This window comes from Boleophthalmus pectinirostris, unplaced genomic scaffold, assembly GCF_026225935.1.
Source record: "Boleophthalmus pectinirostris isolate CB_2022bp ecotype Guang Dong unplaced genomic scaffold, ASM2622593v1 HiC_scaffold_18, whole genome shotgun sequence".
NCBI classification, from domain to species: Eukaryota; Metazoa; Chordata; class Actinopteri; order Gobiiformes; family Gobiidae; genus Boleophthalmus; species Boleophthalmus pectinirostris.
This window is the reverse complement of record NW_026571133.1, coordinates 43,559,972-43,586,293: the sequence shown is the minus strand read 5'-3', so window position 1 is coordinate 43,586,293 and position 26,322 is coordinate 43,559,972. Positions and strand designations below refer to the sequence as shown.

At 41.0% G+C, this 26,322-nt stretch overlaps 1 protein-coding gene and 1 pseudogene across 1 annotated transcript in view; one reads left to right on the top strand and one right to left on the bottom strand.

Moving 5' to 3' along the window:
* The window catches only part of atp8b1 (ATPase phospholipid transporting 8B1), a 37,859-nt gene extending 12,413 nt beyond the window's left edge, over positions 1-25,446 (top strand). Inside the window, exons 5-30 of the mRNA XM_020938346.2 lie at positions 949-1,047; positions 2,338-2,399; positions 3,009-3,081; positions 4,281-4,351; positions 4,927-5,009; positions 7,083-7,241; positions 9,360-9,448; positions 9,576-9,766; positions 9,862-9,946; positions 10,633-10,756; positions 11,992-12,035; positions 12,133-12,280; positions 12,730-12,918; positions 14,073-14,185; positions 14,529-14,693; positions 15,358-15,469; positions 15,538-15,613; positions 15,685-15,817; positions 15,908-16,036; positions 16,189-16,345; positions 16,927-17,150; positions 18,122-18,205; positions 18,274-18,519; positions 19,537-19,675; positions 23,232-23,362; positions 24,234-25,446. Of these exons, the coding sequence (XP_020794005.1) occupies positions 949-1,047; positions 2,338-2,399; positions 3,009-3,081; positions 4,281-4,351; positions 4,927-5,009; positions 7,083-7,241; positions 9,360-9,448; positions 9,576-9,766; positions 9,862-9,946; positions 10,633-10,756; positions 11,992-12,035; positions 12,133-12,280; positions 12,730-12,918; positions 14,073-14,185; positions 14,529-14,693; positions 15,358-15,469; positions 15,538-15,613; positions 15,685-15,817; positions 15,908-16,036; positions 16,189-16,345; positions 16,927-17,150; positions 18,122-18,205; positions 18,274-18,519; positions 19,537-19,675; positions 23,232-23,362; positions 24,234-24,464 (3,357 nt within the window). The 3' untranslated portion in view covers positions 24,465-25,446. The remainder of the gene's footprint in view (positions 1-948; positions 1,048-2,337; positions 2,400-3,008; positions 3,082-4,280; positions 4,352-4,926; positions 5,010-7,082; positions 7,242-9,359; positions 9,449-9,575; positions 9,767-9,861; positions 9,947-10,632; positions 10,757-11,991; positions 12,036-12,132; positions 12,281-12,729; positions 12,919-14,072; positions 14,186-14,528; positions 14,694-15,357; positions 15,470-15,537; positions 15,614-15,684; positions 15,818-15,907; positions 16,037-16,188; positions 16,346-16,926; positions 17,151-18,121; positions 18,206-18,273; positions 18,520-19,536; positions 19,676-23,231; positions 23,363-24,233) is intronic.
* Positions 761-877, bottom strand: LOC129409100 (5S ribosomal RNA; annotated as a pseudogene).
* Positions 25,447-26,322: the final 876 nt, after the last annotated feature.

Below are 26,322 nucleotides of genomic sequence, written 5' to 3'. Positions count from 1 at the left end.
TCTGTTTAAAGCATATGAAACTTTAGAACCAAAAATGGTACAGAAAAAAGGTCAACAGTTTCATAAACTAGAGTACATATGTATCTGTTGAATACATTTTTATATCAGATGCATAACTTGAATTTTTGGCCTTGCTGTTTACTTCTGCTTGACCAGGCCCTACAGTACAATTCTGATATAGCCCATTCACTGCCATAACAGTTACAGGAGCGTATTTGGAACCAGGCTCTATATTATGAATAGGATTTTTTTTATATGAACAAAATGGTGAGGGAAAAAAAAGGGTCATGTAGAGCAAGGTAATACAAACATTTTAAGATCAAAATGATGAGGCTCAGAGCAGCAGTTAGAGAGAGGGACGGCAATATTCCAATGCAAGTCAATGTGAGCCAAGTTCAGAAGGAGCTGGAAGAGCCGAATTCCTATTTGGAACATGACTGCTAACATGTTAAGTGTGTGTGTGTGTGTGCGTGCGTATGCGTATGTATGTGTATGTATGTGTATATATAAATGTGTATATATAAAATAGTTTTAAGTCCTTTTACTGACAGGACTGACATGTCTCAAGTAAGTAAGACTTTTATTTATATAGCGCTTTTCATAGACATTTGTCGCAAAGACGATTTACAGAGCATTATTCAGTCACTCCATACTCGGTGGTGGTAAGCCACTATTGTAGCCACAGCTGTACTGGGGCAGACTGACTTGTGCCTTTTCTAAGGACACAACAACAGTTTTTTTTTTTTTAACGGCCAGCGCCGGCTTGTGGTACCTGATTTTCCCACTGGTCTCCCATCCAAGTACTAATGAGGCCCGGCCTTGCTTAGCTTCTGAGATCTGACAGGATCAGGCTTTGACAAGCCGGTATGGCCACAGCAGGAACAAAGGAAGCAAGGAAACAGATTGGAATACAGTGTGCCGTTGCTCAGACTGTTGTGTGTTCTGCAGATCATCCCGTCCATCACCACACTGCCCTGGTACACCACTCTCATCCCCCTGGTGGTCGTGCTGGGAATCACCGCCATCAAAGACCTGGTGGATGACCTGGTAAGAAACACACATTTTCACCCACACAAACTAGAGATACACCGATACTGGTATTGAATAATGGTGCCGATAGTGAAAAATTTGCTGGTTTCAACTTCCAAATATCGGTTCAGCTGATATCCGATAACCAGACGTAGTTGATTAGAAACGTGGCTCCTGGTTTTGATGGGCAGAACGAGTACATTCATACTGTATCTATTTGCACACAAGATAATTCTTCTTTTATAAGAATATATTTGGTTCCAGTAGGGTTGTCAAAATTAAACCAAAAACATTCATCTTGTCTTCTTTTGTACATTAACTTCTTAGGTCTTCTTAGGACAATACAGTAGGAGAAATATTTACCTTGACAAGTACACTCATTGTACATAGAGTGAGTAATCCTTAACAACATGAGAAGATGACATACACTTATTCAGTAAGACTAAACTGAGTGTTGATACTTCTGAAGTGGGTCTCTCTAGGTGCATGGGAGCTCTCAGCCATGCCCTCAGCTTGTGTAGACGTCTTTGCCGAATAACTACTTATAGCTCACCAAGTTCGCAAGGCACACAAGCCAGGAGATATGTTTCACTTTTGAGCTGGTGGCCACAATGGCCGGCTGCTCTGACTTGACTGAGCTCTGTGTAACCTTACACTCAACAATATAGTGCCCAACACATGTAGTGGCAATCATCACACTCTAACACTGAGTGCTTTGGGAAATTGGATAAAACACTGCAGACATTAGAGAGAAAAGAAAATTAGAGAAAAGAGAGATGTGTTCCGCCAAAGCTGTCAGGTGTGCAGACTGAGTGGAGCGTCTGACATCCACTTTGCTGTGCGTATCTTCCCAAAAATCCTGCAGGCACCCTTGTATAGGGCCGCATAGTAATATAAAAGTAAACAGTATGATTTAATTAAATAATTTGTTGATCACAAATCTCATTCTATTGTCTAAATAAACATGGTTTGAAATATTCGTCTCATGACATCGATACTTTCCAGTACAGCACCTTTTGATTCAGTTTTTTTTTAGGTTTCTTCTGAGCTACTGACTGAACTTCTCCCACTTAAGTGATAGCAGTTTATAAACTGAATAACAACTGCTTTAACCCTAGTTGTACCAATCCCCACTAACACATGCTTGCTGCCTGTTATGTTAGGATGTCTACTCGTCAGTGCATGGTATCAATAATCCACGGTGAATTGACTCTTTAACCCCACATCAGCGCACAGGGCCCTGACTGAGTCATGTATACAAATGTATGTTTGATTTTCTGCATGTGACTGAACTTGTTGAAATGACAGGCACGACACAGGATGGACAAGGAGATCAACAACAGGAAGACAGAGGTTCTGCTGGACGGCAGGTGAGTTTGGACGCATTTCACCTGCTTTGTTTTGTTGGAACAACAAACATGGATGCCCAAACCTGTTCATCAACATATTATAGTTCACATAACTGACATATTTCAAGGTCTTATAATACACGATATGTATTCTGGTGAGCACGTTATATGTCATCAACTCATCAAAAACATATCTGGAATTGTGTTTTGTTTCATTCACACATGTTTGAGTTACTTTTTACTATTAGTCTGTCTACATCTCTAAAGCTCAAAATGCTCTTTTCTACCTCTTACCTTTTGCTTCAGTAGAGATTGGTAATTACAGGGTTGAACTGATCCAAATGATTCTAATGAAGGCATATGGATTTTTAAAAACATAGAGCGTGAAGTGTTTTCTGTTTGAGGGAACACAACTGGCTAAATATGCAGGGTTTGTGTAAAACATGAGTGAATGAAATGAAACACAATTCCAGGTACGTTATTGAATAAAATATGAACATAGCATAATATACTGGGGGTATTTTCTAGAGCAAAGGGGTTCACTCAAGTTGAATAAACAGTGCTAAAGAATGAACGTATGTGTCTTGGATGATTGAGAGGGTACGGTGCACTCACAGGCTTGTGTTCCAGGTTTCAGACATCCAAGTGGAGGAATATCCAAGTGGGAGATGTGGTTCGACTCAAGAAAAATGACTTCATTCCAGTAAGTACTCACCGTAGAACACAACCTTGTGACAATAGTATGGTAAAAAGCCAAGTTTGCTGGATATACGTTACTACCAGTTAAGTCTGGACACATCTCACATGTTTTTTTTTATTTTTTTATTGTCACCACAACATGCCACAGCTGTGAAGTGAAAACCATTTCAGGTTTCATCATGAACTGATGAACTACTGGGAGAAGACCAAAGGTTTGCAGCGGTCTCAACAAAGTAAAGGGTGGCTACTTTGAGCATTTGAATATATAAAATAAAAGTTATTAAACTTTTTTTTCTTTACTACATACATGCATACATATTTCTTCAAATATTTGTCTTATCTTTTCTTCCAGTGGATCTAAACTGTAGAAAAAACCAAACATTCCATGCAGTGGTAGTGACCATTATGTAACTTATGTAAAATGTTTTAAAAAGTTTTTAAAAGGCTGATTATAGTGTACATTACACCACCTACCAAAAAGAACATTTAGAGACAGTGCAGTCACAAAAACAGGGAGCCAGATTTGATTATCAGGTTGGATGAATTTCTTTAAGCAAGTCTCCAGCTCGGTTCTTCTGACTTGAACCATGTTGCAGAACACACTGCTTCTTTGACCGTTGGAAGATGGGGCAAACTGACTTTAAAGATCACACATTATGAAAGATTGACTTTTTTGAGCTTTTAATTTTACAATGTACTTCCATCATCAAAAACATAGTTGAGTTGTATTTTGTTCATTCATGCATGGATTCCTGTTTATGGAGTCTCAATTCAATTTTTCCCTTGGTAATTACCTCACAGGTAGAAATGCTGCACAGGTCTAAGTCCTTAAATCACTGGGCTTGTTCTAGGGTTTCATTTATAAAGCATGCAAGAAGTAAGCAGTTTTGGTCATACTCACATAAAGTTTTATAAACAAGACCCCACAGCAGTCAAATTAAGTTAATGACAATGGTGTGTTTGTATTTGCAAATTTTTTTAATCGCTCATTCTCACTGCTGCCAGTAGATGGCGTGCTAAAACAAAATCCTAGTAGGGAAAAGGCAAGACCAGAATGTGTATTTTTCTATTCTTAAGCATTACTAAGTGCTAAAAGATGAAACACCAAAGCAGAGGAACTCAAAAGCTAATTTTAAGACCAACAGCGGTTGAACTAATATGTCCTTTAACCCTCCATAACCCCCTGTGTCCTGTGTCCCGCAGGCTGACATCCTGCTGCTGTCGTCATCCAACCCTAACAGTCTGTGTTATGTGGAAACAGCAGAACTGGACGGGTGAGTCCTATTGAATACACCACATACTTATCTGCAGCTCACTGTATCTCTGTTAGCTCTGAGAGCTGGGTAAACTCAGTGAGCAAATATGACTAGTTATACAAAGCGCGCATTACTGATACTAATGAATACCTAATGATGGTGTGTTACATGGCTGACATAATACTGGGTTAGGCATACTACAGCTCAGAGCAGCCACTTTGTGTGGAGCAGCCTGTGGAACTTCTGACTTTTCTGTCCAAATAAGGAACACACTTCCTTATTTTAAGGAACAGTGGGCAACCTAAGAAATGCATTATTATAGTTGTTCCAATTAAATCCATCAGATCTTCTGATATTATAATATTTAAGTTTCTTATGAACAGATGAACAGACCTCTGATCATCTGACACTGCTGAGAAAGGCAGCAGCCCAAACTGTCAAGTTCATTCTCCTGACAAGAAAAAAGAATAAAATAAAATGATGTTTAGTGTGCTATAATGGCCCATATTACCTGCAATTTGCACTGGGAATGTTGAGAGTTGAAAAAGTAATAGTACAGTATAGTAATAGTAATTGATGTGTGATTGTTTCAGGGAAACCAACCTAAAGTTTAAAATGGGCCTCAGAGTGACCGATGAGCGACTCCAGGAGGAGCAGCAGCTGGCTGACTTTGATGGTAAACTTACATAGTTCTTTAACATTTTCCATGTCCCCATGTCCCCATATCCCCATATCCCCACGTCCCCGTCTCCCCAGTGTCTCTGATGGTCATACCGCTGCAGACATGCAGTGGTCACAAGTACAGCACACATGATTCCTTTTCATTCTCATACCTTCCAAATATTTTGTATGCATTATTTCAAAACTGCTGAACACCAAGTAGAGTGAGTAATAAAACATTATTTAGAGTCATTTGGTTCAATAAAAACAAAAGGACCCAGTATTTGAGTCAAAATTAAAACTTAAATAAATAAATTTATCAGGCAGCAACAATATACAGCGCATCTCTAGAAATTGAATTACTGATAGCCAGAAGATGTGTGGAACAAACCACTTCCAGAGTTTGTCCGTGGAGAATGACAGCCTGTCCCCAAAGGTGCTCCTGATGGTGCTGTGCAGGGGTTGCTGGATGATCCAGAATGGACAGGAGTTTGTTTAGGGCCCTCTTCTCAGCCACAGATGTGAGTGAGTCAAGCTCTGCATCCACTACAGATCCTGCCTTCCTCACCATCTTATCCAACTGCACAGTGTCCTTCTTCTTGAGGCTTCCTCCCCAGCAGATCAGGGTTGAAGAGGACACTGGAGATGACTGTCCGGTAGAACATCAGCAGGAGCTTCATGTCATGTTGTCATAACACATTTCATTTAAACCTTTGCTTCTTAGTTTGTCAAATAATAAACTAATATCTTGTTCCCAGATGAGGCAGGAGCTTGGTTTTACACTCAATTGTTTTACAGGAACATCTATGGGTCATTCCATGCCAGATCTCCAAATGCCCCCGCCCAACCATCTCAGATTTGCCTGAAAAAACCCTAGAAGGTTCACACACTTTCCAATAGGAAAAGACTCAAATTTTAGCTTCCAACTTCTTATAGTTTTGTCATTAAAAATATTTGTCAACTCCCCCTGACCTGTTTTGAGCAGAATTTTCTGAGGAGCCACTTTCCGATTGCTGTATCTAAAAAACAATTTAAGGTAGGTCCTTCAGATTTTCAAGAGTTAAAATATGGCAAATTTACTTTTACACATGTACTTTTGATTTATCACAGATTTCTGGGGGCTTGAATGTGCTCGAAATTTGTACTCTTCAAATATGAGGGCATCTTTGAAGGACTGTTCGAAAACAGATATTCCTAGCACTGCAACAGGACACCTATATACAATTCAGGAGTGTCACACCAAAACATCTGAAAGTTTCCTCAAAGAGTTGAGAAAATTTACAATAATTGAGTAATCAAATTAAGCATTTTGTTGAGTTTAAGCTGTGAGTCAAATATTCAGAGTTTTCTTCCACCATCACAAATTTTGGATATGTTAAAAACAGACATCTAGTCTTTCTTAAACAGTTCATTTTATGTTTTAACACAGTATCTTCTAGAGTGTTCATCAGAGAGGGTCAGTTTTAAAATACAAAATACACAGCATGTGTGGGAAGATGTATGTTCAATATCAAACCTCTGTCTTTGAAATGGCACTGTCAACAGTCCTTCAAAGATGCCCGTATATTTGAAGAGTGGAGTTTTCAAGCACATTCAAGCCCCCAGAAATCTGTGATAAATCAAAAGCACACGTGTAAAAGTCCATATTCTACAAGTACATTTGCCAAATTTTAACCCTTGAAAACTTGAAGGACCTGCCATAAATAGTTTTAGATACAGCAATCTGAAAGTGGCTCCGTGGAAAACTCTGTTCAAAACAGGTCAGGGGGAGTTGACAAAATATTTTATTTTTAATGACAAAACTATAAGGAGTTGGAGCTAAACCTTGAGACTTTTCCTATTGGAAAGCGTGTGAACCTCCTAGGGTTTTTTCAGGCAAATCTGAGATGGTCGATCGGGGGCATTTGGAGATTTGGCATGGAATGACCCCTACACATGTTGAGCCTGATCTTGCATATTGGCGATATGGTTTGTTAAACTATACAGAACCTGAAAAGCAGCTATAGCCAATATATTTATACTATGTGCCTTACCATTCTTATGACTTTTCAATGACTGCACCGTGTGTGTCTCTGTGGTCTGTCTCCAGCTCTGATTGAGTGTGAGGAGCCCAATAATCGTCTGGATAAATTCACGGGAACCATGCTGTGGCAGCGAGAGCGCTACCCTCTGGACCTGGACAACATGCTTCTGAGAGGCTGCAAGATCCGAAACACCGAGTTCTGCCATGGACTGGTCATCTTCGCAGGTCTGCTCACATATAGAGAAGACTGAAACATGAACTGCTACACTCATCCAGGCATCCCATGCATTTCAGAAAATGTTTATTGAGGTCTGAACTTAACTAGCAAGTTTTATACACATGTGACACCCCATTCAGGCACACAGGGATACTAAAGGGGACATTTTATGTAAAGTTGACTTTTATTTTTGAACCATGTAAAAACAATGTTCCAACATCCTTACCTCACAGAGGTGTAGTTGAATTGATTTATGCAGGTTTGAGTTATTCTGTATTGTCAGTCATTTGAGCCTTGATATTTCTGTTGTCAGCTACCCTCTATCCCCAACCACTGCTCTGTACTAACTAACACTGAAATGCCACTGAAGAGACAGGCCAGCAGCAAAGAATCATTTCTGCAGTTTGAACAGGAAGTCAGTGGATCTGTTTCTATTATTAAAGAGGAGGTATTACTTTTACTTTAGGTATTTACTTTTTGGATCTTTCTACTATGTTACAGTGTTATCAGAAACATGTCAGAAGAGGTTTTATATCTCATCCATGCATGTTTTAGTCATCTAGTGATCTCTCCTAGGAACTATTCAAACCCTCCTTATCAGTATATGCCTGTCCAATACTCAGCCCACACGATTATCTCCATAAATATTAGGGCTGTCAACGTTAACACGTTAATGTATGCGATTCAGCTAAAAAACTGATGCATGATTCATGAATGAATGAATGAATGAATGAATGCAGATTAATCACATTTTCTGTTTTGACTAATCATGAGTCTTAGTTTGGCTCTGGAGCTTTACCTGACAGGCTGTGTTTAAGAGCTGTGCTGATTACACACGGTTACAGTTACACATAAAGTCTATCAGTAATATGGGCCAAATATTTCACTGTTACAGAACACTGAAACACATCAGGCTTGTATCTGTCACAATAAGAGCCAGTTACACCCATGAGCAGCAATGAAGGTCCTTTAACCCCACTAAACCTGTTGTTTGGTCATGTACATTAACCTGGAACATGTGCTCACACAAATTCATTATGAAATAGTAGAAACAGTAGTTTATTTTGTTCAGTCATGTATTTAATAGACTGTAAATAAAATGGGAATACAATTTTATATAGCCAATTGGGCTTTAAATTTAGCTTTATAGAATAATTGAGATATTTTTGTAAAAAAATGTCAGCGTGTAGTGCAATCGATCGTGATTAATCATTTCAAAAGTGATTCATCATATGATCTTTTTTTTTAATCATTTTACAACACTAATAAATATTCAAAAGCATGACACAAAAGAATGCACTAAAACTTCACAAACCTAAGGCGATGTGCAGTAGCTTCATTAGTTGGATGAACGCTGATTGAGTTGTGATAACCCTCTGAATGAGGAGTGAGTGTGGGGAGCAAAAGGAGGGAGACTCGGTGTGCAACAGTTGCCAAGTTGTTTTGGATGCATATAGCAATTTCAAAACAATAAAAGGCAACATGGTGAACTAAATATGTTATGTGTTAGCAATTAATATCTCATAGAAGTACAGTTGTGCCGAATTCACCAACATCCAGAAACACCTCCATGCTGATTTACATTTCACTTACATAGAAAATGAATATGCATTTAGTTAGAAACATCTCTGAATATCCAAATATGGCCCATATGGGTTTGGCATTATGACATGTGAAAGCTGGTGGGAGAGAGGGAAAGATGGGTGTGAAGAGTCCAGCGTGGTGAGCACTCGCAGGACTGTGACAGTGGCCTGTATGGAGAGCACTGAGGCTCACTGCAGCCTGTATAAAGTCTGTTAGACCCAATAGACACATGCGCTAATATACCTCATAAATGCTATTGGATTACATAGTCATATGTTTATAGGAAATAATTTAAGAAAATATTTAATTACAATCATGGAGGAAATAGAATTTTTTGTAGCATTACCAGAGTAATAATATTCTAAAACTGTCAAATTTTTTGGTTTTATGAGTGCTCCTGGCTGTTTGTAGGTTTGTTTCATTTAAGAAAAAGTTTTGTGAATGTCAATGTTCATAAGAAAGCCTTAAGTACAAATTTGTTCGTAAGAACGCTTCATGAAAGAGGGCCAGTATTGTCATTTACAATAAACAAAATTTTGTAGGAGCGGACACCAAAATAATGAGGAATGGAGGGAAGACCAGGTTCAAGCGCACAAAGATCGACGAGCTGATGAACTACATGGTGTACACGGTGAGTCCTTGTAGGTGATTGGTTAGAAGCCATTTTCCTCTTTTGCTCTTGTCATATGCTGCTTCCTTTTGTAGAATAAATTGTAGTAGCCCTAATATCACATTTCTCCATCACTCCCTCTCGGCAGATCTTTGCACTGCTCATCCTGGTGGCTGCTGGACTAGCCATCGGTCACACCTTTTGGTACGAAGAGATTGGCAGCAAAGCCTGGTACCTGTATGATGGCACGGGCTACAGCGCGTCCCACCGGGGCTTCCTCAGCTTCTGGGGTTACATTATCGTGCTCAACACCATGGTGCCTATCTCCCTCTATGTCAGGTCAGACCAGGCATATACCCATTGCTCACTCATTCTCACTCATGGACACATGGAGAACTAACTGTCTAACACATTTTATATTGTTGCCCTTTCAGTGTGGAGGTGATTCGCTTGGGCCAAAGCAAATTCATCAACTGGGATTTACAAATGTACTTTGCCGAGAAGGACACTCCTGCAAAGGTACATGCTGTTATTGCTTTGCCTAGAATGGATGAGACAAGCAGGTGATGCTACAAGGCCAAATTATTGGTCAGATATGTGGAGAGTAGGATTGTCAGAAGTTTCAAAAATCAGATAGGCCACTAGTCAATACTAAAACTAGAAACTAGATACTAATTTGAGCTGGCATTGATACTAAAATAATTACAGTCACATAAATTAAGCTTTCCTGAATAGCTTTAGAATGATCATGAGCTGTATCAGAACAAGAAGAAGAGACACACATAGTCCATGGGTGTATACTAGTCTACTATGGAACATATCTGGACCTGAGATAGGGGATTGAGGGATTATACATAAATAAGACCACATGGGAATAAAAAGGAAAATAACTTGATTTAATGCTGAAAATCACATTCTGTTGTCTAAATAGTGTTTTTTATTACCATCGTAGTATCAGTGCTGAGTCTATTCCTTAGTATTGAAGTACCCAGTTAGATTTTTTTTTTGTATCATGACCATCTCAGTAATAATACCTATAACAAAATAAATAAAGTAAGTCTAATGCTCTGGAACATTCAAGATTACATCAGAATGTTTCTGCTGAGACAAGCTGAGACCAGAAAGGTTCCACAGTGCACATAGTGCTCTGTGAAAAAAAAATAAAAAATCTTCGTTTAATTACTTGCTCCTTGTTCTCTCTTCAGGCTCGCACCACGACTCTGAACGAACAGTTGGGCCAGATCGAGTACATCTTCTCAGACAAAACAGGCACTCTAACCCAGAACATCATGCAGTTCAAGAAGTGCACCATAGCGGGGCGTAGTTATGGTAATTTACTCAAATACATTAGCAGAGATGGGAAGTACTCTGTAACATTTACTCGAGTACATTTTTAGAGTAATTGTACTTTTGTAGCAGCATACTTTTACTCCTAAAGTCATATTTTTGGTTACTCTTCCCCCTGTGAGTAACCCCCAATTCACACCAAAGGTGCAGGACTCTATCAAGATATGAATGTATAGGCCTTATTACCTGTACGTACATAAGGTTGTAATCACACTTGTAATGTATGTTACGTGAACCATTAATTATAGGTGAATTTACATTATTAAGGAAAAAAAACTGAGGTGATTTATGTGCATGTTAATAGATTTAAACCTCATTAAACCATAAATACAAGATGAAGTAGAAATGTAGCTTTATAGTAAACTTTCTTTACAATATATACAATAAAGTCAGCCATAACCATCTTAAATGTGTTCTGCAGTTCACCATACACATTCTAACTTAATGCACCTTAACATAAAATTTTAAAAAAACAACTACACATGTTAAGAATAAAAAGCAAGAACAAAATGAGATGTCTGAAAACAGAGAGAAGATGTGCAGGCTGGTGTAGCAGGAGCGTTTCTGACGCTCTGGTGTGAATTGACACTAATTTTAACTAAAATTTACGTGTGCGCTCAGCTCCACCTACATTAAGCGCTGCTGCAGCTCCTGGTGTGAATTCGGGGTGAGTCTTACAAGTGACAAAACTTTATGTTGAAATTATTTATGAAATTATTTGATTATTTGTGTTTCTTGCACCACTCTTTCAGAAATGATTTAGTTTTTCTCAATGTATTAGCGTCACGTGTCCTCTTTCGTCTGTCGGTGTGTCATGCAAAAACCATTTTCTCTGCTGTTATCAGTCCTCAGGGTGTGTTTAGCCCCAGCAGGTCAAAGTAGAGAGCACCACATATAGCAGCAGGGAAGCATCTGTGTGAGTGCATATTCACAGGGCTCTGTCCGTTCGAAGTGTGCTGTCTTGGCAATAAGTTTGGCGATTAGCAGATGCCTCTCACGTAGCTCATAGTGCGTGTTTGGGATGAATGATGTGTGGTGTAAGTGAACAAGGCTGACCCAGAAGTAAAGTAAACAGAACTAAATCTGTCCACAGAGTGAATTAACATGTGTGAAAACAACCTTACTCAAGTACAATTTTTGGATACTTTACCCACTTCTGTACATTAGATAATCAAATTATGATGTTTTTGAGGGCCTGAACTGATCTTTGCTTGCAGGTAACCCGACCACTGCTGAAGGCGTATCACTGGATAAAGGGAGGGTAAGCTTCCATTTTGCTTACGTTTTTACCTTGCTACATTCATCACTTGAGTAGTTGAGTAGACAGAAGCCACTGTTTTCCTTTTGTGTTGTTTCAGCCAGTGGACTGGAGTTGGAATCGTTATGCAGACAAAAAGTTTGAGTTCATGGACCATTCTCTTGTGGCTACGGTGCGATCTGGAAAAGACAAAGATGCCATGGAGTTCTTTAAGTTGCTGTCACTGTGCCACACGGTCATGGTGGATGGTGAGTTAGAATATGTCATCAATCAGAGTCTCAGTTACACAAATCCTGATCGGCCTCAACATTTTTCATGGCGGGAAATAAAGGTAAAATTTAGTGTTAGTTTCTGGGGCAGTGGCAAGGCTCTCAGAGCATCAAAGACAAAACTGAAACTTACTAAACATGTTAATACGTTGTTTTGGCCAGTAGAACATTTTCAAAACAATAAAAGGTGGCATGGTGACGTAAATGGACTTACATTAACTATTAACTAACATGTAAGTTAATACCCTATAGATGTAAAATGCTGCCTGTTTAAGCTTCTTTTAAAAATTAAGGAAATGAATTGCATGAAACAAAACCTGGCACAATTTTGACCTATATATTATAGGTTCTTAGGAATGTCATATGAACACAGCCGACCCATTTACTTATGTTTGACCAGCATGTATGTCTGTTCCCTGTGTCTGCAGAGGAAATGGTGTACCAGGCTGCCTCTCCAGATGAGGGCGCTTTGGTGACCGCTGCCCGGAACTTTGGCTTTGTGTTCATGTCCAGAACCCAGGACTCCATCACCATCCGAGAGGGCGAGCAAGAGAGTACCTATGAGATGTTGGCCTTGCTCGACTTCAACTCAGATCGCAAACGCATGTCCATCATCTGTAAGTGGATGTGGGTAGAGATTGTGTCTTATTTGATATTTGTAATGGATGGATCACATACCTGGCATCAGCATTGTCTTCTTACATATCTGTCATAAAGGACACCTTATAATCCGTCAGTATTTATTGGGTTTTAGATGACAATATAGCGCCTTGCCTACAGACACAACAACAGTTTGTGCCACTGGTGCCCAACTGTGGCACCTGGAATTTTCACTGGTCTCACATTCAAGTACTAACCAGCCCCAGGCCTGCTTAGCTTCTGAGATTTGACGAGATCAGGCTTTGATAAGGAGGTTTGGCCACACAAGTACAATGTAATCAATAGGAAAATCTGTCTCTTGGGAGTATGACATCTTCACATTCTACAATCTGAAAACTATCAATTGGCTCTCTGCACTATGGCATCCTGCTAGTTCCGGTCAGTCAGAGCAGTAATCACATCATTTCCACCCTTATTCTATCTTTGTTGTTTTTTTGTTGTTGTTTTTTGCTGAGTCGCACTAAAATCAATAAATCCTAACAGATCAGGAAATGGACGGTGAGCTTAGTGTGGATGTTACTTAGTGTTGCATGTAAGTAGCATGTTGTTAAATACAACAAAATAACATTTAGTAAAGTTTACCCAACTGTGTTATTTTGGTTTGTGGCCTTTATTTTAATTAGAAATGGCATTAGGACTGGCATCAACACACAAAGGCATACCTTTCTAAAGCCAAAAGTGTTACCCAGTGAAGTTTTCATGTAAAGGGTTTAAAATGATGTCACTGCATGATCTGTCTGGATTTTTTGGATTGCAAAAACTTCTTTGAGATCATCAGTGGGGACATGACCATTCTTACTGCTCTAGCAATATGAACTAGGCAACCAGTCGTGCCAAAGATGAACCTGAACAATTCAGCCTTTCTGGTCCCCTAGTGGTTTGTGGGACCCAATGTATCTGCATGCTTTGCTTAACGAGGAAGCTAGTAGTAACTTAAAACATATTGTTCTTGAGATTATAAGTTAAGTCAAGTTATTTTGTATTTCCTACTAACACCTGTAATGATATTCTCCATGTGTTTGTGGTGGAATGTAGCTGTACAAAAATGTCAGTGTTTAATGTTGACAGTGGTTTGTAGTGAGCAGCAGAATGACTGTGGTTTGTGTTTCAGTACGCTTCCCTGATGGCCGTATCCGTCTGTACTGTAAAGGAGCTGACACTGTCATCTACGAGCGCCTGTCCCCAGACTCCAGGCACAAGGAGACCACCCAGACTGCACTGGACGTCAGTAACCCAACCTCTGCACACAAACACAAGCACATCAAAACCACTAGTGCAATGGGCAAATCAATGGCAAATCACAATGCCTACTTTTTTAGGTTTTATGGTAGATGCCCCTATATCTTGTGTATAGAATTGACTAACCTGTCGACCTTTACACACTTGTTCTGATATGCATTAGTTTAATGGAATATTATTAAGGCTTGTCTCAATGTTGTGTTTTAAAGTGAGCTAACTCTAAGTTGATATGTGATATATGAAGCTTGTATGATTGCTTGTATGCTTGCATTGTTGCTTGTATTCTAATGACAAACCTGATCCATTTCCATTGGCTTGTGTGTTTCAGACCTTTGCTAATGAGACGCTGCGCACACTGTGTCTGTGCTACAAAGACATCAGCTCAGAGGAGTACGAGTCATGGGCACGCCGCCACAAGGAGGCGCAGGTGGTGCTGGCTGACAGGGAAGGCGCGCTGGACCGTGTATACGAGGAGATCGAGAAGAACCTCATGGTACAGTTCCCAGCCTCTACTCTGTGTGTGTGTGTGCTCGCGAGCCAGTGCATGCACATGTGTATATGGCTCTGCTTATGGAGAGCATAGTAGAAAACTCCCACACAGCTATTGGTGCACAAGCTTCTGGGTTACTTTTCCTTTGGACAAACCATGAAAATCATGTCACCTCATGGTTGGAAAAGTGCAGCTGGCTCTGATCACAATGTAGCGTGCTGTGCATAAAGCTCTCTGCACTACACCACAGGCTTCTGTTTCTTTGGTTAGTTCATTGTGTAAGTATCACTATTTAGTACAGGGCAGTTTGTGAGGGGCATGGGTTAGCAGTGGAAGATGGAAAACTGACAAACTAGGATTTTTAGAAAACTACATACAGTAGCTATTGTATATCCTTTTATTTATCATTCTTTAATCAAGGATGTCCCATTTCGGATCTCATTTTCATGAGAGTCCTGGTCCCAGTGGAGAACCTCTTAAACATGTTTTTAGTTAAGAGAGTGAACCTTGATAATCCAATAAACTAAACCGCTGCCCACAGGAAGTGATGCAAGTTAGGTTAATATTAAACCCTTAAACTGGTCTCTTAACAAACTTGTGCATCTAAAAGGCATTGGAGCACATAGATGTTCAAAGAAGGGAGTAACTTAAGAATGTGTTTGTGCAGCTGATTGGAGCCACAGCCATTGAGGACAAACTTCAAGACGGAGTTCCAGAGACAATTGCTAAACTGGCTAAAGCTGACATCAAGATCTGGGTGCTCACTGGAGACAAGAAAGGTACTGCGCACAAATAAACTTTATCTGTACTTCTGTACCAACTACAGGGCTGACCTGTGTGCTTTCAGAAACCGCTGAGAACATTGGATACTCCTGCTCCCTGCTGACCGATGACATGCAGATACACTATGGAGAAGATGTCAAGTGAGTTAGACTTTTACATTCAGAGCAGTCTATCCTCCGTGTGGTGTCCAAATACACTATTGTGTTTGCAGTGAGAAGCTGCGAGTACGCCAGAGCACCAGGAGGACTGAGCCCCCGAGCCGTCGCCCCAGGAAAAGGAAGCCCTCAGAACCCTTCTTCACTGAACCAGGAAAGAATGCTCTGATCATCACCGGAGGTTGGCTGGTGAGTCCAATACACGTTCCAATAGTGGTACGCTATACCATCCACTTCAGGTGTATGTTTAACAAATGTATATTTCTCATACTTGTTTAGAACGAAATTCTCTATGAGAAGAAGAAGAAACGCAGGCGTCTGCGTCTTCGGCGTCTGGGTAGACGACCCCCTCCCTCCAGCCCTCAGGATGGACAGCCCATGAACGACTGGGAGAAGGAGCAAAGACAGGTACAGTGTCAATTTGTAATAACACAGGGCATCTGACACCAGCAGTAATATGGAGCCACTCATTGAGTGTAGTCCAATCTTCTGGAGCAGGCTTATGAGAAGAGAAACTCTTTAGTTTTGTCCAGCGTTAACCCCTTACTCGTGTGTTTCAGATCGACTTTGTGGACATGGCGTGTGAGTGTGAGGCCGTCATCTGCTGTCGTGTCACTCCAAAGCAAAAGGCCAATGTAGTCAGTCTGGTGAAGAAGTACAAGAAGGCCGTGACCCTGTCCATCGGAGATGGAGCCAATGATGTCAACATGATTAAAAGTACCAGCCACATTCAGGCTCTATTGCAGCTCAGTGATTGTGTCATATGAAAACCACCTAACTGTGTGAATCAAGGCTAAACACTATTTTGTGTTTTTGTATCATCCCACTTTTTATATGAACCATTCATTTCAGCTTTATAGTACAGCCCCAACCCAGAAACGAAACGGAACTAAATCTAGTCCTAATCTCATGTTTTTCCACATGTTTGAAAAATGTGTCCTCTACTCAAAGCTAAATACACTTTTGGATCACACAACACAAAGTCACCATCTTCTATCCATAATGTTTCATTCTTAAAGAGGGGTATTATGCAAAATTGTATTTGCATTAGTAGGATGCCCGCTGATTGTGTTGTGACACGAGGAGCAAAGGGAAGAAGAGACTCAGAGTGCCAGAAACTGAAAATGTGAAACCTATGAAACATGTTTGTTATATTGGGCAAATATAGCATTTTCAAAACAATAAAAGGCAACATGGTGATATAAATATGCTATGTGACAACAGTGAATACCATATAGAAGTAAATAAGACAATGACATTCTCTATCTCAGCCCACTGACTTATCCTATTTCCTGTAGCGGCAGACATTGGCGTGGGCATTAGCGGGCAGGAGGGCATGCAGGCTGTCATGTCCAGTGACTATGCATTTGCCCAGTTCCGCTACCTGCAGCGTCTCCTGCTGGTGCACGGCCGCTGGTCCTACATCCGCATGTGCAAGTTCCTGCGCTTCTTCTTCTTCAAGAACTTTGCCTTCACCTTGGTCCACTTCTGGTACTCCTTCTTCAGCGGCTACTCCTCCCAAGTCAGTGCCCCCATACTCAGATGTGCTCTCTCCACTGTCTCCTCTCTCCTCTGTCTCTCTCCTCTGTCTCTCTCCTCTGTCTCTCTCCTCTGTCTCTCTCCTCTGTCTCTCTCCTCTGTCTCTCCTCTGTCTCTCTCCTCTGTCTCTCTCCTCTGACTCTGTCCTCTGACTCTGTCCTCTGACTCATTTCTCCTCTGTCTCTCTCCTCTGTCTCTCTCCTCTGACTCATTTCTCCTCTGACTCTCTCCTCTGTCTCTCTCCTCTGTCTCTCTCCTCTGACTCATTTCTCCTCTGACTCTCTCCTCTGTCTCTCTCCTGTCTCTCTCCTGTCTCTCTCCTGTCTCTCTCCTCTGACTCTCTCCTGTCTCTCTCCTCTGACTCTCTCCTCTGACTCTCTCCTCTGACTCATTTCTCCTGACTCCTCTCTCTTGACTCCTCTCTCCACTGTCTCCTCTCTCCTCTGACTCTCTCCTCTGACTCATTTCTCCTGACTCATCTCTACACTGACTCCCTTCTACTCTGACTCCTCTTTCCTGACTCCTCTCTCCTGACTCCTTAATCCACTGTCTCCTCTCTCTTCTGTCTCTCTCCTCTAACTCATTTCTCCTGACTCCTCTCTCCTCTGACTCTCTCTCCTCTGACTCCTCTCTCCTGACTCCTCTCTCCTCTGACTCCTCTCTCCTGACTCCTCTCTCCTGACTCCTCTCTCCTCTGACTCCTCTCTCCAGACTCCTCTCTCCTGACTCCTCTCTCCACTGTCTCCTCTCTCCTCTGACTCCTCTCTCCACTGTCTCCTCTCTCCACTGTCTCTCTCCTCTGTCTCTCTCCACTGTCTCCTCTCTCTTCTGTCTCTCTCCGCTGTCTCTCTCCTCTGACTCCTCTCTCCTCTGACTCCTCTCTCCTCTGACTCCTCTCTCCTCTGACTCCTCTCTCCTGCACCCTCTCATGGCCCTGATGTGTGTGTGTTCCAGGTGGCATATGAAGACTGGTTCATCACTCTGTATAACCTTTGCTACAGTAGTTTACCTGTGCTGCTGGTGGGCCTTCTGGACCAGGTCAGACCCTCTTCATGTTCATGAGCAAGACCTTACTGAACGCTCACTACATGCTCTCTCTTTTGTAGGATGTTAACGATAAGTTAAGTCTGCGTTTTCCCAAACTATACCTGCCCGGCCAGCAAGGCTCGCTCTTCAACTACAAGAACTTCTTCGTCAGTCTGTTCCATGGCATCTTTGTGTCTCTGCTTATTTTTTTCATCCCCTACGGAGCCTTTCTACAGACCATGGGCCAGGACGGGGAGGCTCCCTCGGACTACCAGTCCTTCGCTGTGGTCACTGCATCCTCCCTCATCTTCATCGTCAATCTACAGGTGGGTTGCACTGCAGGGTACTGTATATACAGTAGTTCAAACTAGACAGGGTTTAAAGGCCCATTAGCTGATAACTTCAACAACCATGTTCTACTCCATGAAGTGAGGTAAAGCCAGTGCCTAGCTTATTTTGCCTAGCCAGCCCAAAACTTTTGTTTAGGTCTGGGACTGTATTCTGCCTCCACAATTTCTGATGTGTGAGTTGCAGGAAATGTGATTTAACCAATCTGTACTTTGATCTTGATCATAAGGCAGGCACATTTTAATGGGAAAGTCTAAAGCCAATTGTGTGGCAGTAAGAGTGCGTGGTGTTAAAGAGAGGTCACCACTCTGGTCCGGGACACATTTTGAAAGCTCACTGCGGGCGCGGGGGGGAGCACGACTGCACAACGCAGCAGTGGGCAGGTGGGATGATAAACTGCATTCCCACAAACTAAATATGAGTCTAAAGTAAAATATACAAATGATTCAAGCATATCATGCATAATTTGCACTGGATATTTTATTTGGCATTAAAAAAAACACATTTTAAGCAGCAGACTGTCCTCATTATAAAAAATGTAGATAAAGCAAACAACTATTTATGAGTGAAATGTAAAATCTAATTTAGCCCACAGACTTTGCCATTCGCTATTTTCTTCTGATTGTGGTAATGTTCCAAACTAATAAATAATATATAATTATTATTATAATAAATATATAATAACTAATGAGAGCTGGTGTAGTAATAAGCACCCAGGTACAAACCTGTTTAGGCCCAGGCTACCTGTAAACAATGATAAAGGTTTGTTTCCAATTTATCATTTTAATGTATCTTCAGTCTTTATTAACATGCAGCATTTAAACTTTCTAAAATAAGCACTTGTATAAAAAAATAACATGTTAAATCAGAAATAGAAAAATGTCGTGCATGCGTGCACGAGCGCGCAGATCTCCCTGATTATCACATGTGCTCTGTGGAGAGCACTCACTGCTCTAGTCCATAAAGCACATTAACAGAGTTCTTTTGGGTTTCAGATTTCTCTGGATACTTCCTATTGGACATTTGTCAACTGTTTTGCCGTGTTGGGCAGCATTGCCATCTACTTTGGGATCATGTTTGACATCCACAGTGCTGGCATCCATGTCATCTTCCCCGCTTTCTTCACCTTTACCGGTTAGTCCCACTCACTCAAACACTTGTTACTAGAGGGCGTATTGTGCAAAATCTTTTCTCTTTTTTTGAGATTTCTACCATTATGTAATACTGTTCCTTCATCAAAAACATGTATTTAAGAAAGTTGCCCAGGGCCCTCTTTAAACCCTCTGTACAGTTGGCTGTAAGATTCTGTGCAATGTTCAGCCTTTTCCATAATTCATTGAATATACAAAAGGATTATGCAAAGCAAGTTGGCAGACCTGATGTGTGCAGTAGTTTCAATAGCAGATTGTGTTCTGGTAGCACTCTGAAGGGACAGTAACTTAATGTGGGTAGCAAAGGGAGGGGCTCAGAGCTTGAAAAACAAATGTCAAATGTTATTGTTGTTTTCAGCGGATATAGCATTTTCGAAACAATAAAAGGTAACATGGTGATTTAAGACCCCGTTTACACCGAAACGAATCCACATATCACTGTATCACTGTATCGGAAACGATCTGCATCCACACACGTCATTTCTGTGTCCGCAGGCCTTCCTTATTCACACAGCTTTGAGCATATTTGTTTACGTTTTACAGAAACAAAACTTAAAACCACATGACTAATTTGCATAAACTGAGCGCTCAAAAAACAGCTCACTATTGTGCACTGATGCAGTTCAGCTTCTGTCAGACTAAAGGACACTACTCAGTGAGTCTTTCTGGATGTGTTCTTTCTGTGACAGAGGGGTGTTCTGCTGATGGTGAGTCTGTTCTGAGATGGTTCATGTGAAACTTTTCAGAGATTATATGTCTGCAGGTCGTACACACAGACCGTACATATGAATATATGCTAGTGTCTTAGTGTTTTGGCGGTGAATTAGCTACTTCGCGGTGCATTGACCTACGACAGCGTATCAGCGTTTTCAGGCCAGCACACACTGCTGGATCAGGGGTCTCATTTATAAAAAAACTGCACAGGAGTTGTTGTAAGTTAGTGCTTACGTCTGGTAGCCACGAGAGGCGTGCGCCACGCAAACTCCATATTTAGAAAACCCACCGCACGCACTAAACCACGCAATCTGTGCTTTATAGCAGCTAGAATTTGCGCACGTAAACCCATGTCACGTCACGTCCTCTCCACACCTCCACCTCACCATAAAAGAACAGACCACGTCCTCTCCACACCTCCACCTCACCATAAAAGAACAGACCACGTCCTCTCCACACCTCCACCTCACCATAAAAGAACAGACCACGTCCTCTCCACACCTCCACCTCACCATAAAAGAACAGACCACGTCCTCTCCACACCTCCACCTCACCATAAAAGGAGCATGTAAAGTGACTGGTGAATGAGATTTCAATAAACATGAGCCGATAATCAGTGGGTTTGACAGAGACACGCGGGACAGAGGGAGGAGGACGCTCCACGCAGCACCACGTGATCACAACTAGGGATGGGCATTCGATTAAATTTTCTTAATCGATCGTCGAGAGAATTAACAATTGATTATCAATTAATCATTAACATTTTTTTATATTAAAATTAACATCATTATTATTACTATCTGCACTACTAATCTGCATAAATAAATTCAACTTTACAACATATAAATCATAACCACTCTAGAGCCACATCAGCCCGTTTGAGATTATGTGTTTAATGCAGCTTTGTGCAACTCTCACAGAAACAAAACTTAAAACCGTATGGCTAATTTGCATAAACTAAGCGAATTAAAAAAAAACAGCTCTTACGCAACATGACTCAATGGAATACAGGTTCATGTGACCATATTTGCGTTTGTCAAAACCAGGACACCGTACGGGGGGTGGGGCCTCGTCATCGACATTGCACTACTCTCACCTGGCAAAACCTTTTCATGTTTTCGGTGTCCTGGTGCTTTTTCCCACTGGACACCGAAACATATGTGCTGCTTTGTACACTGTGCCTCACACTTGTCCTGACCAGAATGGAAAGCATGGAATTTTTTGTACAATTCATTGTTAAATACGCATTTGCGCTTTGGCACATTACAGGCTGACCGAGTGTCTACTCGCTCCTTCTGAGTGCAGAGAGACACATGTACAGGCCCATGTTTGTCCCCGGACACAGGTGTTTGGTCACGCTACGCTACGCACAGCAACCTACATTCGGTTTGTCGATTAAAATGAACATATTCCATGAAATTCTTATTGATCAATTATCGATTAATCGACTAATCATGCTCATCCCTCGTCACAACAAAGACTTAAACAAGGTTTAACAAATAAACATAAAAGTAAAAGTGACAACAATGACTCATCTGTTAATTTAATAGTATTTCATAATATTTAGGCAGCACATCTTTGCAGTAAAGCAATTGTAATAAAAGTAATAGTTTTCTTGTTGTTTTAAGAGTTTTATAGCTATATTTAGTCTGTGTGGACTGGTCCTGTATGTATGTATATATATATATATGTATGTATGTATATGATGTATATATGTATGTGTGTATGTATGTATGTATATATATATGTGTGTGTGTGTGTATATACACACACACACACACACACATATATATATATATATATATATAATTACATACACACACATACATATATATGTCAAATTATGAGTGCGTGCGAGAGATTGAGATGCCCTCCCCTGGAGAGCAAAGGAGGGATACACATCAGATACAAATCAAGTGCTGTTATTCTGCCAATAAAAGTCCACACGAAACATCCAAACTGCTGACCTCTGAGTGCGCGGGCTGGGGCTGACCTCTGAGTGCGCGGGCTGGGGCTGACCTCTGTGAGTGCGGGGTTGACCTCTGTGAGTGCGGGGCTGACCTCTGTGAGTGCGGGGTTGACCTCTGTGAGTGCGGGGCTGACCTCTGTGAGTGCGGGGTTGACCTCTGTGAGTGCGGGGTTGACCTCTGTGAGTGCGGGGTTGACCTCTGTGAGTGCGGGGTTGACCTCTGTGAGTGCGGGGTTGACCTCTGTGAGTGCGGGGCTGACCTCTGTGAGTGTGGGGTTGGGTCGGGACGGGCACAGACATTATTGTGGTCTTCATACTGTCAGAGAGCAGCTCTCAGGTGCAAGAGCTCCCCGTTACACAAAAATTTAGGGAATATTTTGGGTTCTGGTCAGGTTTGGACAGTAGGCTTCGTGTCATGCGCAGACTCGGGTCACTCTGCGGCTCGGGGCGTAAAGACTAAAGTAAACGTGTTAAAGTTGCGTTCATTAAACCAAAGCCTCCCTCCTACAACTTTACAGGATGTCCTGAATTGGCGTAGAGATAAACAAAGCGCCACGCTTAAGACGAGTTTCATAAATACCGTGGTTGGCGTAGATAATGCTTTATAAATGAGGCCCCAGATCTGTACTCAGATTAATTCATGCGAGCTGGAGGCACCAGGTCGTTCCGTCTCTGGAGCCGTTTTCCATCGGATTAGTGTGGACGAACACTGCATCCGTAACGAAAAAGACTCGAACATGAGCTAGTGTGTACGGGGCCTAAATGTTACAGTTAATTCCCCATAGAAGTAAAACACCCCCTCTTAAAGAATTTAGACAGGCTGAAGGCTTAGCGTCATGTGCTGTGTTGTGTGCAGGAGCGGCATCCAACGCGCTGCGACAGCCCTACCTGTGGCTCACCATCATCCTCACCGTGGGCATGAGCTTGCTGCCCGTCATCTGCATCCAGTTTCTCTACAAGACCATCTGGCCCTCAGTTGGGGACAAGGTGAGCTCAGAGCCCAGTGCTAACCTGAAAAAATACATTTTTGAAGTTCAGTCAGTTTCTAAATAGTTGTAAAAGGGAGCTAATGTGCTTTGTTTGAGTTGTCTCTGAATGTATCAAAAAACTGACTGACTAATGTTGACGTGTGCTGCAGATCGATTAGTCAACTAAAAAGGAGCCATGGCAAAAGCTCTCAAAACTATGATGTATATCTATGTATCTGACCCAAACTGCACTTGCAAGTAGAGATGCAACATTATGATTCTGGTGTAGGATATTGATGCTGATTTTGAAAATTATGATGGATGGTTTGATATCTTCCTCCAATTTATAGATGAAAATGTGAACTGATGATTTACTGGCCAATGTTTGCCCAAACAACTTAGGAACTTGTATTTTTTCAAAGCTGTTCTGTAGTTACTTTAAATAACTTTTTACTGTATGCTGTTTGTGTTTATAGAAATAAATTTTCCATTTTCAGTCTCTGCCCTAGTATGGGTTGATATCGGGTATTGAAAGATATGTAAAATTAAAGTATCGACATCGGTATTGGAGAAACCTGCATGATTGCATTCCTTCTCACAAGACTACCCCTGCATGGGAGTTCATGCAAAAATTAATTATACAGAAAAGTACTAGGCACTACTGTATTTATATGTAAAAAATATGCAGATTAAACTAAGGATTCATTTCCAAATGATCTGCTAACCTACTCACTCACTTCTCCTTTCTGCTGTTGTCCCATAGAAATCCTGATAATCTAAATAAAATGATTAGTTGACTAATATAAATTTTGGTCGACACCATTGACCAATTAAATGACTAAAGCACCACAGCCTTAATATTCAAATGTTGTTGCTGTTATGTGGTGCAGGTCCAGAAGAACAGGAAGAAGTATGAGCAGGAGCTAGAGCGCGAGGAGCGAGAGAAGGCACCGGTGTTCCAAAGAGGCCGACGTTCCCGCAGATCAGCCTATGCCTTTTCCCACTCCCGCGGATACGCAGACCTCATCTCTTCTGGACGCAGCATCCGGAGGAAACCCACTGGTAGAGGCACCACCCTGCAGCATAGCATTCGCGAGGTGCCCCACGCAGAGAACATCTGAGCCCCAGCCTCCAGGCCACAAACCCAGACACTGCACGGGGGCTGGGGGCTGGGGCCAGTGGGACTGTTACTTCTTTAAATGTGGTTTGCATAAACATTCTAATCCTGGACAGGGTCAGATTGGAAAGCCCCTTTTAAATATTGTGCAATGCTAAAACATGAATTTGCACCAAAAATATAAGCTATGTACATCCATAGCAATGTTTTCAAAGGACACATTTTACTACAAGTGTCCTTGTTGAATTAAAGATGACACCATTTGTCATATTATAATAGTTCAATTTTAGAAGTTTGGATTTTTCATGAGAGTAGCGATCATCCTGTGAAAGGCCAGGTCCTAGAATCACTAGGGATCTTTTGTAGGATTGTGGTACATGGACTTTCCCACAATGCCAACTATGTCCACCCCAGTTCTCCCCTGAAGATCATGGCTAAAACTCCTCCCCTCCATCCCTCCCCTTTGAAGACCACAGGCTGACCCAGGCCACCTGGCTCTGCAGATGAAGCTCTGCAGCTGGAGCATAGCCATTTCTCAGGATCCCTGAGCAAAGTGATTGCTGTAGTTCCCTGAAGATGGAGGTGAAAGATCCTGATGTTTTGATACAGTCTCATGACTCTCATGTGTTTGAACATGACAGGACTTCCTCAGACGGGACCAGAGTCCACTCTGCTGCTCTCACTACACTTAGGAAAACTTAAGTGCCCTTTCCTAGTTTATCATTATTGTGAAAAGCAATTTTGTGTGCAATAAATGATGTGTTGTTTCTGATATGTCTGTATAGACAGGTGTTTTAACATGTATTTAATCTGCTATTAAATGTCTTCCATAAATCATGTGTGCGTTACAAGGCACAGGGGCTTTTAAAGTTGTACTGTATGTTTTTCACTTGATATTCAACCCAAAGACTGTTACTGAATGCTTTTATGAATGGGGATATATATTTTATTATCTGCTTGTTAATAAAACATATCTTACAAATGCAGTTGTGTAATTGTCTTATGAAACCACAACTAGTGCTCATTTAAAAGTTATTATCTCTTATCCATTTGATTTAGATTTTTTTTTTTTTTTATGTAAAATTGGGTCCTTTTTGAGAAACAACCCTCAATTAAAAAAAACAAAACAAAAAAAGACAGAAAACTTAGATAGAAAAACACAGTTCAGTGGGGATACAGGAGGTAATAGTCCGGTTCCTTAAATACTTTTGTGGGAATTTTCAGGGGATTTGCTAAAGTATATATTTTTGGAAAGGTTATAGTATATGGAGTCAGAAAATCAATATTTGCATTTGCTTAGATGTCCATATTGAATTTTTTAAAATGGCTGCCAAAAAGCTCTGAATTATTTCAGCCTCTGAATAAGTTGAAATGTTGATTTTAAGTGTTAAACCCACATTTTCAGGGTCAGGGAATCAAATGGTGCTAGTTACAAAGCTGTAAGACCTACCCACATTAACCCTTAGATGAATAAGTGGGTCAAAAATGACCCGGTGTGGTTGTTTTCTTGTAATTTCATTGTAATATTCACATGTAATACTCCATGTTCCTCCAAAAACATGTTTGTTTGGTTTTTTTTATTATCCTGTTGAAATACATCAACAACATTGGTAAAACAAACTATAAACATCACATGCAGCTGGTCAGATAACTCAGAGTTTAAAAGTAGCTCACATAAAATGTGGATGTTGAATGTCAACAAACATTTAGACACAATATGATTTTGATTTTGATTATGACCTTTTAAATTAGACATTTTCTATACATCATCATCATCATCATCACTTTCAGACAACATAGACTGTATATACAAGTGGAGATAGCTAACTTTAGTGTTTTTTACTCACTGAATAAATCAGAAG